This window comes from Onychomys torridus, chromosome 7 (assembly GCF_903995425.1).
Source record: "Onychomys torridus chromosome 7, mOncTor1.1, whole genome shotgun sequence".
In the NCBI taxonomy this organism is placed as follows: Eukaryota; Metazoa; Chordata; class Mammalia; order Rodentia; family Cricetidae; genus Onychomys; species Onychomys torridus.
The window spans coordinates 49,240,663-49,259,544 of record NC_050449.1 but is presented as its reverse complement, the minus strand read 5'-3'; the positions used below and the strand labels follow the sequence as shown (position 1 = coordinate 49,259,544).

The 18,882-nt window shown below is 36.9% G+C and overlaps 1 protein-coding gene across 3 annotated transcripts in view; it reads left to right on the top strand.

Annotated features, from left to right (window-relative positions):
- Scaper (S-phase cyclin A associated protein in the ER) overlaps positions 1 to 18,882 on the top strand; it is a 366,940-nt gene that overhangs the window by 38,055 nt on the left and 310,003 nt on the right. For 2 of the 3 annotated variants that reach the window (XM_036192655.1, XM_036192653.1), the window contains exons 6-8: positions 8,765 to 8,865; positions 11,610 to 11,726; positions 15,225 to 15,382. In XM_036192655.1, coding sequence (XP_036048548.1) covers positions 8,765 to 8,865; positions 11,610 to 11,726; positions 15,225 to 15,382 — 376 coding nt within the window. The remainder of the gene's footprint in view (positions 1 to 8,764; positions 8,866 to 11,609; positions 11,727 to 15,224; positions 15,383 to 18,882) is intronic. The other variant, XM_036192654.1, reaches the window with a different exon arrangement.

The window sequence follows — 18,882 nt, the reverse complement described above, 5'->3', positions numbered from 1 at the left end:
TGTATTATTATGTAGACAGTGTCAGCTTTTATTTGCTCAGGGAAGTGCTGGTAATGATGAAATTATGGGAGAATGGCTTCTAACAGATTTTCATTTCTTGTTTTTTTTTTTTTGGTTGTTGTTTTGTTTTTGTTTTTTGAGACAGGGTTTCTCTGTGTAGCTTTTGCGCCTTTCCTGGAACTCACTTGGTAGCCCAGGCTGGCCTCGAACTGGAACTCACAGAGATCTGCCTGGCTCTGCCTCCCAAGTGCTGGGATTAAAGGCGTGCGCCACTATCACCTGGCTCATTTCTTGTTTTTTTTTTCCCCCTCCTCAGGAGTTTGGTTAAGTGTATTTATATGTCATTCTAGGTTTTATATTGAAAACTAAGAAGAAATATTTGAAAGAAGAGAATGATTAATGAGATGAGCTGTTATTGGTTTTCAAAATTAAAATTACTTACCCACCATTTTGCTTTTTGCTGATTTCCTCTTTGAACTATGGTTTTAGTAATAGCCTTCCACAAACTAAGGAGTTACTACAAAATAGTGTTTCTTAAAACTCATACTCATCTTGCTGAAGCACCTCCCCAATAAAGGTTTCTTTTGGCTCTGATTTCATGATATATGTTTTTATTTCTTCATCACCACCAGCACCCACAGTGCTCATTTCCTGTAGCTGAAGTGGAGGGCTATATTGATGTTTTGAACCCAAGGGCCTGTGCACCAGTATTGTGTGTCTGGAGGACAAAGACATGGCGTCAACCATCCTGCTTTTTGTGCTAGTCACCAGAATTAATTATGAACCAATTGAATCAGTTGCAGCCAATTGGTAAACTAATTGGTAATTTTAGCTGTACATCTATATGTAGTTATCTGAATGCCTATAGCATTACTTTCAGAGCTACTTTTGTTCTGTTTCATCCTGCTTGACAAAATGGCCTTCATAGCTTCAGGGAGAAAGATGTGCATCAGTGACTGCGGGCCGGCCGCTCCAGCCGCTCCAGCAGCTCCTTGCCTGTTTGTATTCGCTCATTTGCAAACATGACTCAGATTACAGCTGCTTGCTACCACTCTGATCATTTTTGATAACATTGAGCTAAACATTCCTTAAAATACACTGTCTAACCATCAAATGTACTTTCTCTCTGCCTACTAGTCTAAAAAATACAGTTGCTATGGTCTTGCCATGCAATTTTTTTTTTTCAAGCAAAAGGGAAATCAGTTGAAAATTTCCAAAATAAATCATTCAAAATTAAATCTTTCTGTGTCCGTCTAATAGGTAGTTTAAGTAGAATTATTTTAATTAGACAATTTGAGTTATATTAGTAGAATTGAGAGAAGGAAGCCAACTAACTTCTAAGATTTGTCCCTTTCCTGATTGTAGTAGATTTTCATTACCAGTAATTTGGCACCAAGGACTACCTTTGAAAGGAAGTACATAATGCTTCTTTGTTCAGAAGTCTTTTAAAGTAGAATATACCTTTTATGACTATTAAGGGTGGTACTTCATTTCATTTGTAAATAAATTGACAAATTTATTAATACTGAGTCTGATTTATGAAGTGTATCTGTATGCATCCATTTAAGATATTTGCTATGGATTCTACAAAGTTAATTTAAACTTAGTTATGGAAAAATCTATTATATAAATGATGGCTTGCATTTTCTGATACTTCCTGAGCCCATTGAAAAGTCTTTTTATAGTAAAGTGAGATGGGCATTTTTAAGAAGTTTTTTTTTTTTTTTTTTTTTGGTTTTTCGAGACAGGGTTTCTCTGTGTAGCTTTGGTGCCTTTCCTGGAACTCACTCTGTAGCCCAGGCTAGCCTCAAATTCACAGAGATCCACCTGGCTCCACCTCCTGAGTGATGGGATTAAAGGCGTGCACTGCCGCTGCCACCACCACCTGGCTAGAAGATCTTTTTTAATTTTATGTTTATCACTGTTTGTTTGCATGTATATATGTACAGCATATGCATGCCTGGTACTGGTAGAGGCCAGAAGAGGGCATTGAATCTCCTGGAACTGGAACTACAAATGGTTTTGAGCTGCCAAGTGGGTGTTGGTAACTAAATCTTAGTCCTCAGGAAGAACAGTAAATACTCTTACCTGCTGAGCCACCTCTCAAGCCCTGTCACTGACTTTTCTTACAGTAAGAATGGTGTAGGATGGTAAAAATGAATATAGTTTATATTTCTTTGTCTTATGCATTTAAATGACAGCTTTGGCTGGTGAACCATTATTTCTATACATGATTATACTTTATCAGTTTCTCTATAGGACAAAGAGTATATTTAGTGACTTGTGCTTTGCACTCATTTCTTACATAAAATAAAATTGACATTTAGATGTATAATAAACCCATTACAAAAGATTACTTTTATGAGATGTATCAAATAAATATACTATTACAGTAGTATAATTTTGAGTTATCCAAAGAAGAAAACTAGGGCCAAGGGAGATGGCTGAGAGGGTAAATGCTTGCTGTTGAAGCCTAAGAACCTGAGTCAGCATTCCCAGCATCCATATAGAAAGTCAGGCTTGGTGGCATGCATATGTAATCCCAGTGCTGGAAGACAGAGACAAGAGGGTCCCTAGTCCTTGCTGGCCAGCCCACATAGCCCGTCAGTGAGCTCCAGGTTCAATGAAAGATCTTGCCTCGAAAGATAAGGTGTATGAATGGGGATGATGGTCTAGTGGGTAAGAACATGTCATAGTTACTGTTCTGTTGCTGTGAAGAGACACCATGACCAAGGACACTTAGGAAGCATTTAATTGGGGACTTGCTTACATTTTCAATGGGTAAGTCCATCCATGACTATCTTGGCAAGGAGCATGGCAACAGGTAGGCAGGCATGTGTGGGAGCAGTAGCAAAGAGTTTACATGCTAATCCACAAAGAGGAGGCAGAGAGAGACATGGGCTTTTGAAATCACAAAGCCCACCCCCACTGACTCTTCCTCCAAGGCTGTACCCCTGAGTCCTTCCCAAACAGCCCACCAACTGGGAAACAAATATTCAAATATATTAGCTGCAGGGACCATTCTTATTCAAACCATCCCAGGATACTTTTCAAGCATGAGGGTCTGACTTTGAATTCCTAGCAGCCATGTAAAAACCTGGGCATGGCTAGGCATAACTGTTAACTCCAGTGTTGGTAGGTAAAGATAGGCATCTCCTGAGGGGTTGCTGGGTAGTCAGCCTAGCCTAAATAATAAGCATCTAATTTAGCAAGATACTTTATTTGTATTTATATGTATACATGTATTTGCATACCCACACATGTTTGTGTACCTACATACACAAAAGAAGAAGAAACATAGAGTACAATAATAATTATGAATGTGGACAGAGAGCAGAGATGGTATGTTCATCTAAAATAAACTGACTTTAAAATGTTTCTGTCCTGTTCAGTGAATTTAGTATTTGTCTTTGGAAGTTCAGAGGGACATTCTGACCAGCAGGAGATGCAGTAACAAGTTTCTTTGCCTCCTTCACCTTTGTCTTCTTGCCTAGCCGGAAGACACAGCTGCTAAGCAATAGCTGCAGCTTCTTTGCTAACATCATATTTTATTCCTAGCCTATATAGTCTCATTTGACTTTGTACCAGCCACATAAGAAATGATGGCAAAATTTTAAGCATTTATTACATTTAAAAGTAACTGTTTTTGAATCCTGAGTTTCATTTTTATTGATTGGTTCTCTTCTATTACAAATTTTTCTAATTGAAATAAAATCACATCATATTCTCCCTACAAAATTAATTTAAACTTAGCTATAGAAAAATCCTAACCCCTCCTATGACCTGTCTCAAGTTGAAAGCCTCTTCATTATTGTTTCGTGTGTGTGTGTGTGTGTGTGTGTGTGTGTGTGTGTGTGTGTGTGTACAACCTGCTGCATGTGTGTTTTTGTTGTTTCTGTGTATGGGTTCAGGACTGACCACTCTGCATTAGACAAGTGGTAAACAGGCTCATCCTGTGTGAGGCTAATTCTCCTTTTCTAGCAGTTATTAGTTGCCTGTAGTTCTTTATCTATAGGGTGGGACTACTTTATTGTTCCTTTTGTATATGTGTGATGTAGCATGAATCTTAAGTGTTCTTATTAATGAAACTCAAACCCTAGGCCAGTTATTGGGGTGATTGCTGGAAGATCAGAGAAGCAGAACAAGCCAAGGCTATCTCACCTTGCTAGTTCCTCAGGTGATCCTGTTTCCTCAGGCTGGAAGCTTCTGAGTCCTCCTCCACATGAATCTCAGCTGAACTGTGTTGCTCCAAAGCCTGAATGCTTAACCAACCAAATGCTTAACTAACTACATGCTTTACTCCTCTAGTTCCTGGTCCTCACGCCTTATATACCTTTCTCTTTCTGCCCCCACACCCTGGGATTAAAGGTTGGGTTTCTGGGATTAAAGGCGTGGGTCACCATGCTTAGCTGTTTCTAAAGTGGCCTTGAACACACAGAGATCCACCTGGCTCTGCCTCCCAAATGCTGGGATTAAAGGCGTGCACCACCACCGCCTAACTTCTGTTATGGCTTACTCTTCCCATTTTCTAGCCACCATTTCTGGCTCTGTTCTAGTGGCTGTCTGTTCTCTGACCCCAGATATGTTTATTTCAAGGGACACACAATATTTCAGGGAACACAATACCCACCACAGTGTAGTAATAGCATCAAAATCTATTTAATTTTCAGCATATAATTCAATACTTTTAGTTGTAGTCCTCATGCTTTACAGCAGACCTTTAGGCTTATTATAGATAACTAGAAATTTGTATCTTTTATCCTATAGTCTCCCCATTCCTTCTGCTTCTTGTCCATGGTAACCTTAATTCTGTTTTTGTGTAGTATGCTAGTTTTCCCCTGCATAATACACTGTTTTCTCTTTTCATTTAGCTTATTTCACTTAGCATAAGTATTTTAGGTTCATACATGTTTTTGCAAATGTTACAACCCCCTTTGAAGGCTGAATAGTACCCTCCACCATCTCATAATTTCTTTATGCATCCATATAATGGTCCAGTGGACGTGGGAGTGCAGATATCTCCTCAAGATGCTGAGTTGATTCTTTATGGATATATGCTCAGCAGAGGGACAGCTACAATCTGTGGTGATTGTAATGCTAACTTTGAGGATTCTCCATTCTGGTCTTATAGAAGCTTCACTGTTGGTCAGCTTCACTAACAAAGGTTCTCTTCCCTTCCCCAGCCAGCATATGTTATCACCTGTTCTTTTGATAGTACCCAGTCTAATATGTGTGGGTGGTGTGCCTTTGAGGCTGCAATTTGTATTTTCCTTACACTTTTTATTTCCTTTGGGAAAAATATCTAGGTCTTCTGCTTATTTCCTTTGTCATTGTTGAAACCAGGTTGTTTTCCCTTGATATTAAGTTATGTGATTTTCTTACATATTTTGAGAATTAGTCCTATGTCAGATATATATCATAAGAGGTGTTTTACCCCAATCTGTAATATACTTTTATTCTAGTGACTATTTCTTTTTATAGTATAGAAGCTTTTTTAGTTTTTTTGTTTGTTTTTCAAGACAGGGTTTCTCTGTGTAGCTTTGCACCTTTCCTGGAACTCACTTGGTAGCCCAGGCTGGCCTCGAACTCACAGAGATCCACCTGGCTCTGCCTCCCAAGTGCTGGGATTAAAGGTGTGCGCCACCACTGCCCGGCCGCTTTTTTAGTTTTATAGAGTTCATTTTTTGGCTTTGGTTGCCTGAGCTTCTAAGTATGATCTAGATTACTTCCAAGGTCAATATCAAGGAAATTTTGTACTTTTTTTTCCTCCTGAGACTTTTACAATTTCAGGTCTTTTTTCTGTGGTGAAGACAAGGGATTGTTCTTATTCTTTTGCATGTAGTTGTTTAGTTTCCCTAACACCATTCATTGATGATATTATCCTTGACATCCTTGTCGAAAAGTTAATTTCAACATGTGTTTATGTTTGTTTTCTTATGGTCTGTTTTGTTTTATAAGGTTTATATGTCTGATTTTTAATTAGTACTGTACTTCTTTATCATATTTTTAAAAAATAATTTGAAGTAGAAAGTATGCTGTCTTCAGTTGTTTTTCCTCTTAAGATCGCTTTGACCGTTTCAGATCTTTTTGTTTTATTCTATATGAATTATACAGTTATAGAACTATTTCTGTGAAAAATACAATGGGAGTTTTGGTAAGTGATTTCATTGAAAGTGTATATTGCTTTGGAGAATATGAATATTTTAAAATGGTAATACACATAGATTATATTTAATTCTATGCATTCTGAGATTTTTCACATTATTTATAGTTAAATCCATTGTTTTCTAAAAGCAAACATTACATGATTTCTATTTTATCTTTTTTGTCAGAATGTAGTCTATCTTGGTGCATATTTCATGTGAGTTCTAAACGAATGTGTATTTGCACATTGCTAAATGTTCTTCCTGTGTCAGTTATTATCCAGTTGAGTGGTGACGTTGTGGAGTTCACCTTTGAACTTACTGCTTTACTACTTGTGTGGTCTGTACATTTCTGGTAGGTGTTAAGCTCTACAAATATTGTAGCAGACTGATCTATTTCTTCTTGTAGTTATGTTAGTTAAAAAAAATTTAACGTGTGTGTGTGTGTGTGTGTGTGTGTGTGTGTGTGTGTGTGTATAAGTGGGTATGCATGAGTGGGTGTGCTGGTGCCTGATGAGCCAGCCACATCTCCACTTGATCCTCCTTCACGTTGAGTTTGGCTGCCTGAACCTTGCAGCAAGCACACTGTGGAGGGTAGTGGTTTGTCTTGAATGTTTCTCTGGCTCCCAGAAGTGCTCCCTATTGTACCTTGTCGTGCACACCCAGGGTGACAGAGTTCAGGAATTCCAAGGCTCTTCCATCTTGCCCCTGCTCTCAGGATTTAATCCTTTAACTAAAGTTTTTTCATTATTTCATTTCTTAGTATTTGACTGTTTTATTTTTACTGATTTTTAGTGGTTATAATTTGCTATATATATGAATATATGTTATATGAATACATATATATATATATATATGAATATATATGAATATATATGAATACCTCTACTTTCAAGTAATAGTATTCTAGTTTATAGTGAGTCTTTTATAATAACAAACTAATCTTAATTTCTCTTGTCCTCCTCATTTATCATTCATTTTAATACATAAGAAAATGCAGGTAGAGGCTAGAGAGATGGCTTTATCATTAAAAGAGCACCGGCTGTTCTTCCAAAGGATCTGAGTTTAATTCCCAGAACCCCAACTTCGCAGTGCTGAAGATCAAACTTTGCCCCTGATAGATGTAGCACCAGACTTGTTTTTGTTTTGTTTGTTGGTCTTTTGGTTTTTCCAGGGTTTCTCTATATAGCCCTGGTTGTCTTAGAACTCTGTAGACCAGACTCATAACTGTCTGTAACTCCAATTCCAGGGGATCCAATGCCCTCTTCTGGCCTCTGTGGGTACCAGTCACACATGTGATGCAAAGACATGCATGCATGCAGACAGACACTCATACACCTAGAATAATAATTAAAAAATAATCTTTTGAAAAGAAAACATACATATTCTTATAGAATACAATGTTAAATTTTTTATTTTGAAAAAACTGTTATCTATCAAATCCATTAATAAGAAAAATAAAAGTAATAATAGAAATAAAAATTTTCTTTTACTTTTGATTCTATGATAGTGTTCCTTTCTTTATGTACAGCTGTGTATTTGACCTATATTATTTTCTTTGTAAAGATTTTTTTTGCGGTGTCTGTTTTCAAACATTTCTAATAGCCAATCTGTTTACATCAAATTCTCTAGAAGGACAGAATGAGTAATTCAGACCAGTTCTCCCACTGAAGACAGAGTCTAGATAAATTGTCGTAAATCTTCAGAAAGCTTACAGTAGTGAAGAAGTCTTTTGAATTAAGCAGTTATAGAGACTTGACCCAGAAATCCAGAGCTCTGAACAGAGAAGCTCAGGAGAACATTTCAGAAGAATTTATTTGTTAAAGAAGATATTGTGGTGGAAATTAGAAGTAAAAATGTTAATAATAATAAAAATAATGAATTTGGAATGGAGACTGAGTCATATTGAATAGGAACTTTTTGAAACTCAAACTGCCTGTTGAGTTGTCTCAGAAGGTATTGGTGCTTGCTGTCCAAGCCTGGCAACCTGAGTTTGATTCCTGGAATTCATGAAAAGATGGAGGACAGAAGGAAAGTTCTCAACCCAATCATGGATGTGTTTGAGAAATCCAAACAAAGATTGTTTTTAATGTTTAAGGCTGAAGGCTCTCCTCTAAGGAACCAGAAGTTATGGCTCCTCTTGTCACTTGTCCTCAGTATTCTACTGAGGTGTTGCTTACCCTGGATGAAGGCTGGAGTAGCATTTGGGAGGGTACACTGAGGAACTTTCAGTTAGTGTTTTATTCTTTGTCATGTGTGGTGTCTACAAGGTCTTTGCAATGATTTATATTAGATTGGTAGTGTTCATGTGATTTTTTTTCTTTTAACAATTTACATGCATTATTTGTGCACTTTTCTGTATAAGAACTGCACAGTAAAAGTATTAAGATGATTACTATTTATTAAGGCCTTTCTTGGTGTTTAAGCTCTGGATTTAAATGTACTTTATCTTAACCAAAAGAATGAAAAAGGAGCAACAATTACACAAGAACAAAAAAATAGACTATATGTCTTCTTTAATGAATGTAAACTGAAAACTGAAAACTCTTCACTTTAATAATTTTTCCTAAAGCTTTTTTCCCACCACAAAATAGTAGCTAATATTTTGTTGTTTAAATTAGGAGGTGTTAATGATGCTGGATTACTATGTGAGAGATTTCAAAGCATTGATTGACTGGATTCAACTTCAGGAAAAGTTAGAGAAGACAGATGCTCAAAGCAGGTAATGAACCCTGGTATTTATGTTTATAGTAACCCTTATTTCAGTAGCAAGCATTGAAATTGACAGTGGACTGAACCTCATGTTGATCTGAAACTTGTAACAATCTAATAGTTGGCTATTACATTTCTCTTTTGGTTCAGTAACAAATATTTATTATTAATGCACCTGACAGTGCTTGTCATATTATTTAGTACAGAAATTAAATTGTGACATGTGACACATGGATGTTGTAATCTAATGGTATAACAAAAGGAACTTAATGCTATATGTGGATAGTAAGTTTTTTGGAAGGGTCAATCATTGGCATTTAAGACAAAGACAACAAATCAAACAGTTGTGTACGTGTAGGGAAGACACGAAGTAAAACAGTTGTGGTAGGCAGTGAGGAAATGATTTTTCAGTTTCTCTCTATATATTTACTTGCTACTGAAAATTAGAATACCACATGATTTTGGTACAGTTTTAGAAATCTAGAACACCTAATTATATACACAATTATAGTCTAGTTAACTGTTCAGCATTCTCTTTACATCACTTCAGGTTACTGTATTTCATCTCATAGACTAGAGGAACTTAAAGCACACAGGAATACTTGAGATTCATTGATTCTTTGAATCAAAACAGTCATGTAATTCATGAGATTTCATTCATGTACATTTCAACTGCACAAATTCCTTAAAAATTACCGGTGACAAGGCAGGAAATGCAAGGAGAGAAATACATCTCAAAACTCATTTCATTATCATAGATAAGTTATTCAAAATTATTGTGATACTGCTTATCCTAGCATTAAATAGCTTTCTTAGCCAGTTGCCTTAAATTACCAGCAGAACAGGACAGCATACAAGTTACACTTAGATCCAAGATTGTGTATGTGTGTGCTTTGTTTGGGTACAATGCAAGTATTTGTGCATGTATGCATATGTGTGTACTTGTGGAGGCTAGAGGTTGGTGTTGGGTGTCTTTCTCTATTACTTTCTACCATATTTTTTGAGAAAGGTCTCTCATTGAACCTGGAGCTTATCAAGTTTAGCTAGAGTGACTGGCGAGTAAGCACCAGATCTGCTTGTGTCTTTTCCTCGGTCTGAGATGATGGATGCACACTACTAATACCTGGCTTTTTCCTGGATCCTGGGTATCCAGATTCAGGTCTTCATGTGTGCATAGCAGGCACTTTACTCACTGAGCCATTTCCTCAGCTCTCAGGGCATCTCTTTTTATATTAACTAGTTACCAACGCATCTTCTCTCTGCCTCCTGAAGCAGCTCCAACATGTGGAAAACAGCATTACATTTCCTGTTGATGGCATTAGTCTTTGGTGATGACATCATTCTTCAGATCATCCTTAACTTGGGGGTTTAAAGGTTAGGAAGATACATATATTTAAAAAATCCTGACAAGAATTTATATTGCTATATTTTAAATAAAGACTTTGAGATAAAAATAGAAACTACCAAAGAAAATACTGACTTCCTTGATTTAGCATGAAGAAAACAAACCTATATATAAACTTAAAATTTAAGGAATACTTATAAAACAATAAGAATGCATTATGATAGCATCAGTAATAAATTTTCTTAAATCATTTGGAAAATGACACAAATTCCAATAGAAACACTAAGCCAAAGATACCGAAATGTAAACTCCAAAAGAAAGTATTCAAATGGTGATAGTATGTTATCCGTACTAGTTATAGTAATACACATACACAATTAAAAAAAGAAAACAAAGACAGTGTTGGACCTTTTTTTTTTTTTTAAGATACCAATGTTGGCAAGGTTGAATGGAAAGGGACGTCTTTCTAGTCTGTAGGACTATAACTTTTTTCAGAAAGATGATTTGGTAACAACTCATTTAAATCTTTGGGCTTTTGAATAATGTTTTATCTGAATTTTCTATCAATAATCAACCAGTTTTGTGTTTTGATTTGCTTTTTGTTGTTTTCTTTTTGAGTGAGAGGGTAAAATATCTAATGACTACATCACATGGAAAATAAGGTATAGAGAGACTGACAGGAATGAAAGGCTTTGGATAGGAATATAGGATGTTGCTTAGAAAAACATTTCAGTAGGATATGTATCCTGTCAGCCGTTTGTGGGGCAGAGAATAGAGATCAGAAGGTCATTTACACCACTTAGCTTTTCCAATAGTGATGGTGTCTGTGTTTCTACTCTATGCTGATTCAAAGGTAGAGTAGTTCATGTTTTCTCATGTGTTCTTCCTTTCACCCTCACTATTTTCCTTTGTTTTGATCATTTTTCCCCAAACTTAATTCTCTAGGATAGCTACAAAATCACCTGAATCAATACTATTGCTTTAATTTTTTTCTGGGTATATGGAGAAGCTTGTAATTTGTAATAAGTTTATCTCAGTTGGGTATGGTGGTGTACACTTTTAATCTTAGTGCTTAAGAGGCATCTCTGAGTTCCAGGCCAGCCTGGTCTACATAGTAAGTTCCTGGCCAGCCAGAGCTGCCTAATGTACCCGTTGCCCACAAGCACTGCATCTCCTGTTTTCCGTAACCCCATGGCTCTTTGGAGGGAAGTAGTGCTCACTGTTGTTTCACTGTGGGGAAAATCTGTACTGTGAGCCTCAGCGACTCTTGCTTCTTAGTATAGAACATTTCTGGTAATCAGGGTCAAAACATGTTTTAACTATGGTTTTGCTCATTCATAGCCAAAAGGAAAGATTAGTTGGTTTCTCTTTTTTTCTGTTAAAGTAATCTACTATATGTTCTGTATTAGACCAACTTCACTGGCATGGGAAGTAAAGAAGATGTCTCCAGGACGTCATGTGATTCCAAGCCCATCAACAGATAGAATGAATGTAACATCAACTGCAAGAAGAAGCTTGAATTTTGGGTGAGATGATTCAAAAAAATACTCATAGTATTATATTATAGCATATAGTACCCTGTGAGAAAAATATTCATAGATACCAATCCCATTTAGGTAAAATAATATATCATTTTCAGGGAAGGACTCAACTAATTTCTGCTCAGATTTTTAGATCTGAGAGAAAGTTACTGGACTATGAGATTGGTCATGCTTTCTTACCATTCACACACACACACACAGAAAAAAAAATCAGAGAAAGTAACTTTATTACTCACAAATTGACAGAAAGTAAGAACAAAAGCTTAGATCCTTGATGAGCTGGTCCTTTTAGACTCAGACGTTTTGTCTGTGGGTCTTCTCATTTACCTAAGAGGACTCCAAAAGCACTCCATTACAAGTTGTATTTTTTTTTCTGAGCTCAGGTATTATAGGATTTGCTTTTCTATGGGCACAGTGATGAAGAGCTAGTTATTATGGACAGTTTCATTTCATGAGTTTACATTCTTGTATATTCTTCATGAAAGTTGTAAGCCAGAGAGGAGAGGAATGAATGATGAAGGCCATTTGAGAACACTTTTTCCTACATTGTGTATATGTTTAAAATTGTCTGAAGAAAATGAAAATGTGTCTGGTGGGCACATCTTGCAGGCAGGTCACTATTATAGCTCTCAGGGTTTGTAGCTGGGTAGGACTGATGATTACCTTCCTAATGCTACAACTCTTTAATATAGTTCCTTGTGTTGTGGTGACTCCCAACCATAAAATTATTATTTTTTTGCTACTTCATAAATGTAATTTTGCTACTGTTATGAATTGAAATGATATGCAGGATATCTGATATGTGACCCATATGAAAGTGTTGTTTGATCTCAAAAAGGGTCAATTTAAAAGCTATGTCTGTTAAATTCTGTTGCTGTTTTCTGTAAATGGGCCATAATGTTTTGTGTATTTTCTTTTTTGTGTGTGATTTTCATTTGTTTCATTATTGAAAACTAGATAGTTTAAATAATATGTGGAAGCCCTACAGATTAGTGATATACTCTGTAGTATTGTTACTGTGCCTGTTGCCATCATTTTTAACTTTGTGACTTTTAAAATGGTGTTTCAAGACAATCTTAGACTTGCTAATCAGCTAAGGATGACATTGAGTTGATGATTTTCCTGCCTCCACCTCCCAAATGGGATTATAGGCATGTGCACCATGCCTGGGTGAGAAATTGGCTTTTAAAGCAAACATTTTTACTCCAACTCTTCTGTAAGCCGCAGTGAGTATTTAATGAAAGGCTGGCATGTGCTTGCTTCCTCAGTTCTCTTTCCTCTATTGCCTAGTCTTTCTGTTTTTCTAAAGAGCATTTTATTGATTTGTGTATGCGCACATGTCTGTATGAGGATATGCACAGTGTATGTGTAGGTGCGCATGGAGGCTAGGAGAGGGCATCAGAACCTGAACTCTGGTCCTCATGATTGAGTAGTAAGTGCATTTAACCACTGAGCCATCTCTGGCCCCCAAACCTGATCATTCTTGACATTGCCTTATCTGTCATACCCACCATTTTATAGTTAACAGCTTTTTACTTATTATTACCTTGGATATTGTTGTATTTTTATTGCATTTTCAGATTACTATAATGTTACTTTAGAGTGATCATTCTTCTTCTTTAGCCTCCCAACTGCTCATGTGCATCACCATGCTAGGTTTTATATTTTTTCATGTGTATATAGGTATATGTGAAGTTGCACATGTATGTGAAGGGTTGTCATGATTACATGATGAGCACTTTACCAATTGAGCTTATTTCCCCAGCACTATAATTTTTAATGTTTATTTTCTCTGCTATTATCTTTGAGGCAAGATCTTTATGTATCTTGAGCATCCTAACATTGTAGCTGACATTTAGTAAAAGCTGATTCTTTGTTCAATAGAATTAGACTTTTGCTTTTAATCTCTTTTATAGGAGTTCCTAGATAGTGTTTCCTTTGGTGAATGTTGACGGTCTTAAGAATCATATGATACTTGGACCTTAGGCAGGTGGGAAAAGATACATAACAAACAGAACCAACTACATTCTCCCAAACAAGAGTGTTTACAAGGGAACTTGTTCTTTGCTGCAGTACATTAGTTTGTTTCCAAGAATTTTGTAAATTTATGTGAGTTTGGAGGCTTTTAATGCATGTATTAATTATTTTTCTCATGGCCATTATCAAATACCTGACTAAAGCAACTTAAGGGAGCTTTAAAAATTTTACTTGGGCTTATAGTTGGGACACAATTTATCATGGCAGGGAATGGGAAGTGGCTGATCACATTGTATCTGCAGTCATAAAGCAGGGGGGGGGGAGATGTTAATATGCATTCACTTTCTCCTTTTTATTCAGTCTGGGACCCCAAGCCATGCAGTGGTGCTGGTCTCATTTGAGTGGGTCTTCCTACCCTCATTAACCCTGTCTAGAAACTCCCTCATAGAAATGCCCAGAAGGTTGTCTATTAGGTGATTTTAGATCCTGTCAAGTTGACAGTATTTAGCCATGGCAGTGCCTCCGTGAATAAAGTTCTTGTGCTGTTCTCCATGTTCATTATCATTGTATAAATGCATTGCTTCTTTTTACTTTCTGATATGGTTCATATCAGAAAGGTTTAGGTTGCTTTTAGTACCTGCCCACATCTCATGCTGCTTGGGTTGTTGTGTTTACTAACTGAGATGTTAGTTATAAACCTTGGGTTTTGTTTTTTATTTAACTCAAAATTTAAATAGTAAGCCATTTAGTATATATACAACAGAGTCATTTTTTTCTGAAAAAAAATTTAAGATTTTGAGACTCTTCAAAGCCCTAGGCCCCAGGCAAGGGAGAAAGTGAAAGGGTAAGTAGATGCTGTCTCTTTACTTGCAGTGAGTTCTCTTTGCCTATTTCACCACAGATGAAAGGGGTTGGGAGAGACCCTATCCCAGTTAGCCAGCAGTAGTACTGTTTCTGCGTCAGCACACCAAGCTAGGGAACCTAATTTTGGTGGTGGAGGAGGTTCATGAGCACCTTTTACCAATATAGAAAAGGAAGGATGTCACTGTTAGCTTGTACTAGAACCCAAGAAAAACCTGAGCCCTTTAATGATCTCACAGCCCTGGGGCCATCTCAGACCTGAGGAATCTGTAATGTTTTCCAATCAATTTACTTTCACTGTGTCATAATTCTTTAATTAATGGAGAAAAAGAATTCCAGGCCTAGCTAGTAACAGATTTTTGATAAATGTGAGTTATTCAAGTGACTGTAGAAGGAGTGGATAGGATAGTATGAAGATTCGGGAAAATAACTTTAGATAATAGTGTTACTCAGTTTTCAAGAACCAAAATCAAATATTACCAATGAAGCATTAATTTTAGCCTTAGTCAAGAATGACTTGTTAACACACGTTGTTATTGATAAAAGCTAGTAATGGAAGGGAATACTTAGACTTTTACAGTGTTATGATTTTACAATGCTTACTTTGATATTTAACTTATTACATGTGTTTACTTTTCTCAATAGGAATTTACCTGGCACAGTAACTGCCCCATGTCTGGCGCCTACAGGTGTCAGTTGGGCGGACAAGGTAAAGGCTCATCATACCGGCTCTCCCACACCTGATGTAACCCCTGCACAACCCTGTGCACCAACGACGGTGCACAAGACTTCCCGTAAGAATGGCAAGTGATTTTGAGTGAACTGCTGTTAATGTTTTTTATTTATTCATGTTTTAGCTGCCTGTAGTTTTAAAGGGATATTTATATTTTTAAAAAACTTGCCCCTCATATACTTATATATTTATATTTAGTCTTACCTATGTTGTATTGATCTCCATTAGTTACGATCATGAAGTATAAGCTGGCAATGCAGTAATTCATTGTTGGAGTGCTTCCCTAGCATATAGGACACCTTAGATTAATTCCTGAACATTTCTTTTTTGGTACAATAGATGTACTTAATTTTATTTTTCCATTTTGGTTCCTGTTAATTTTGGCTCATTTTAAATATTATTCCTTTCTTTTACCCAATGTATTGTCCTTAACTTCTTTGTGCAAGCAAACTTGTAGCAAGTTGGCAGTAGGTAAGGGTGCTACACTATTCTTTTTCGTTGCTATAGCATAAGATCAGGGTGTGTTTTCTAAACAAAAGAGGATTTTTAGCCCACAGTTTGGGAGGAGAAAAATCTAAGATTGGTTGTCCACATCTGTTCAATATCTAGAAGCTGCAAATAAATTTTTATAATCTTCAAAATTCTGAAAGAGAATTAATTTCTATTCAAGTGATGGTGGCTAAATAAATTACCCATTAAAACCGAGAAGAGATTAGTATGCTGTTAAACATGCAAGGTCTCAAAAAAGGTTTGCATTCCTCAGACCCAGTTACTACTGGGAAAAAAACAGCACAGAGAGCCAAAGGTAACAAATTAGCGATGACAGTCTCAGGATGAGAGCAACTACCCCAGACTTTTTAAAAAAATGATCTCAGTGCTCTGAAAGTGAGGAGTTCAGGAAGATACTAATATTAAGAAATTTAATCCTAGCAGTCTGGAGGCAGAGGCAGGTGGATCTCTGTGAGTTCGAGGCCAGCCTGGTCTACAGCGCAAGATCCAGGACAGGCACCAAAACTACAGAGAGAAATCCTGTCTTGAAAAATGAAAACAAAATAAAAAAATTAATATTAGCTAGGTATGGTAGCATACATCCTAGGAGAATGCGATAGGAGAATCCGGAGTTTGAGGCTAGTCTAGTCTACATAGCAGGTTCAGGCTAGCCTGAGCCGCCTATTGAAACCTTGTTCCAAACTGCTAAAAGAAATCAAGTGTTGGATTTAAGAAACCCTCTCAGTCCCAAGCAGGAAAAATACAAAATAAGTTTCATCTAATTTGGTATAGTAAAAATATTGAGTATTGAAGAAATAGAAAATATTTCAAGTGGTTAGAGGAAACAAATAATAACCATTTTCAAAAGAATGAAAATCAACAGGTAGCTGACTTGTCAAGAGGAACTGTGGATGCTGAGTACAGGCGAGCAATGTATTTAGAATGCTGGAAGACATATCCAAGATAATGTACATAACCAAGTTAAAATAAAGATGTTTTCAGGCAAAAGGTTTAGAAAGTGGTAAACAGCAGATCTGTATTCAGATGCTGTAGAAAGCTTTTGGGATGAGAGGAAAATGATCTGAGATGGATACTTAAGCCAATAGGGAACCCAAGAAAGAGTAAATGGGGACAACTCAAGAGTGTGGACTGTATAAGCATTATGACTGTGGGGTTAAGATACAGCAGAATGAATGTTTATAACACAAAATACAAAGCAGAGAAGACTACACTGTTACATTTCCTTTCTTCTTTCTTCCTCCTTTCTCTCTCCTCTCCTCTTCTTTTTTCTCCTCTCCTCTCCACCCCTTCCCTCTCTGCCTTCCTTCCTGTCTATTTTATCCTTTGGAGAATAGAGTTGATGTCAGCTTTGTTCCCATATTGATCTTCACTTTATTGTTTGAGACAGGGGCTCTCCCTGAACTTAGAGTTCACCAGTTGGCTAGACTGGCTGGTCGGCTATTCCCTGAGATTCTTCTATCTGTGCTTGTAGCACTGGTATTGCTTGTGCTACCATACCCAGCTTTTTGCATGGGTGGTGGGGGTTGGGACTCAGGTCCTCCCCAAACAGCTACCAAACAGGGACCAAGTATTCAAATAGCTGAGGTATAGGTGGCATCTCCTTCAGACCATCACATTCTACTCCCTGCTCTCATTGTCTTATGGCCATAACATAATACAAAATGCAACTCCAGAAGTCCCCATAGTCTTCCACAATCTCAACACCGTTTTAAAGAACAGAGCCCACATCTGCTCTGAGACTCAAGGCAGTCTCTTCATTATAGCCCCCTGTAAAATAAAAAAAGCAATTTACATACTTCCAACAATGATACAGAGTATACATTACTATTCTAAAATGGAGGAATAGGGGTACGATGAGGAAATACTGGACCAAAGGAATTCCTCCTGTTCACTATCTGGACTTGTCATGCATCTATTTGCTTTATGCCTTTTGTCTCAGCAGGTGTACTGAACTCTGCAGCTCAACTCTGATTTGCAACTACAACAGACCCTCTAGCTGCTTCTGCTGCTCACTTTGCCTTTTTACCTTCCTGGCATAGAGTCCTTTGCATTCTTGTCATGTTTTCTAGTTTTTGAACTCCATAAAATCCCTTGCTTCCTATCCCCTTTGAGCCATTTTGTAACTTACATGTTTACACACAGATAGGTAGCTTTATTGTGTGATGTGTAATGTGTGACCTGAGAGTTAATATTAGTAATTAAAATTGGAATTAAAAATCTGTTTGATTTGGTCAGGACTATCAAAGTGAGAGTATTAGGCAAATTCCTGCCAATCGAACTACCCTACCTTGTGAATTTATTCTTACTCAATATCTTCTGACATTGTGGGAAGACACAAATGTGTTCCTCTATTTTTGACATAGCATGCTCATGGTGGTAGCTAAGTGTGTACATAAAACAAAATCAGTAAAGATACTGGATGTTAAATGTTTAGCAAATTTGGCACAGTTACATGTTTAACAAAGTATATGTATTCCTCACTGTTCTTTTTGCTTCTGATACTTCAGTCTGAGTACTTGCTATGGATATGTATTCTAACTTGCTGATCTTCTGTTCTGTATGTCTAATCTATTAAGACAGCTAGTACATTCATAATTTACTTTTTTATCATTAAAAATGTGGATTCTGTGGGTGTAAGGCCATCTACTGGAGGATGGGTAGCCTCTTGGGGGCCACATCCCTGAAGAAAACTGACTCTTTCCCATCAGTTGCCAGTGGTGTGTCAACTAGGGATGGGTTCCATCAACTCCTTCCCCAGCCTGCTGGGACTTTGATTTTCTTCATTTTTGTACTGATCATCTGTAAACAGTCACAGCTGTTATGAGTTAATGTATGCGATGACCTTGTCATGTCCTATTCTAACCCTAAGTGGATCCAGTAGGTTTACAAAAGAGCACAGGAAATTAGGAGGGAAGTGGTAGATGAGTAGGGAGGAATTAGAGTGGAGAAAATAGGAGTAGATTTAACAAAACACATTATATAAATGTATGGAATTCTGAAACAAAACGTCTTTAAACCTACGTGAAGTATTGATGATTTTGAAAATGTAGTATTGGACTT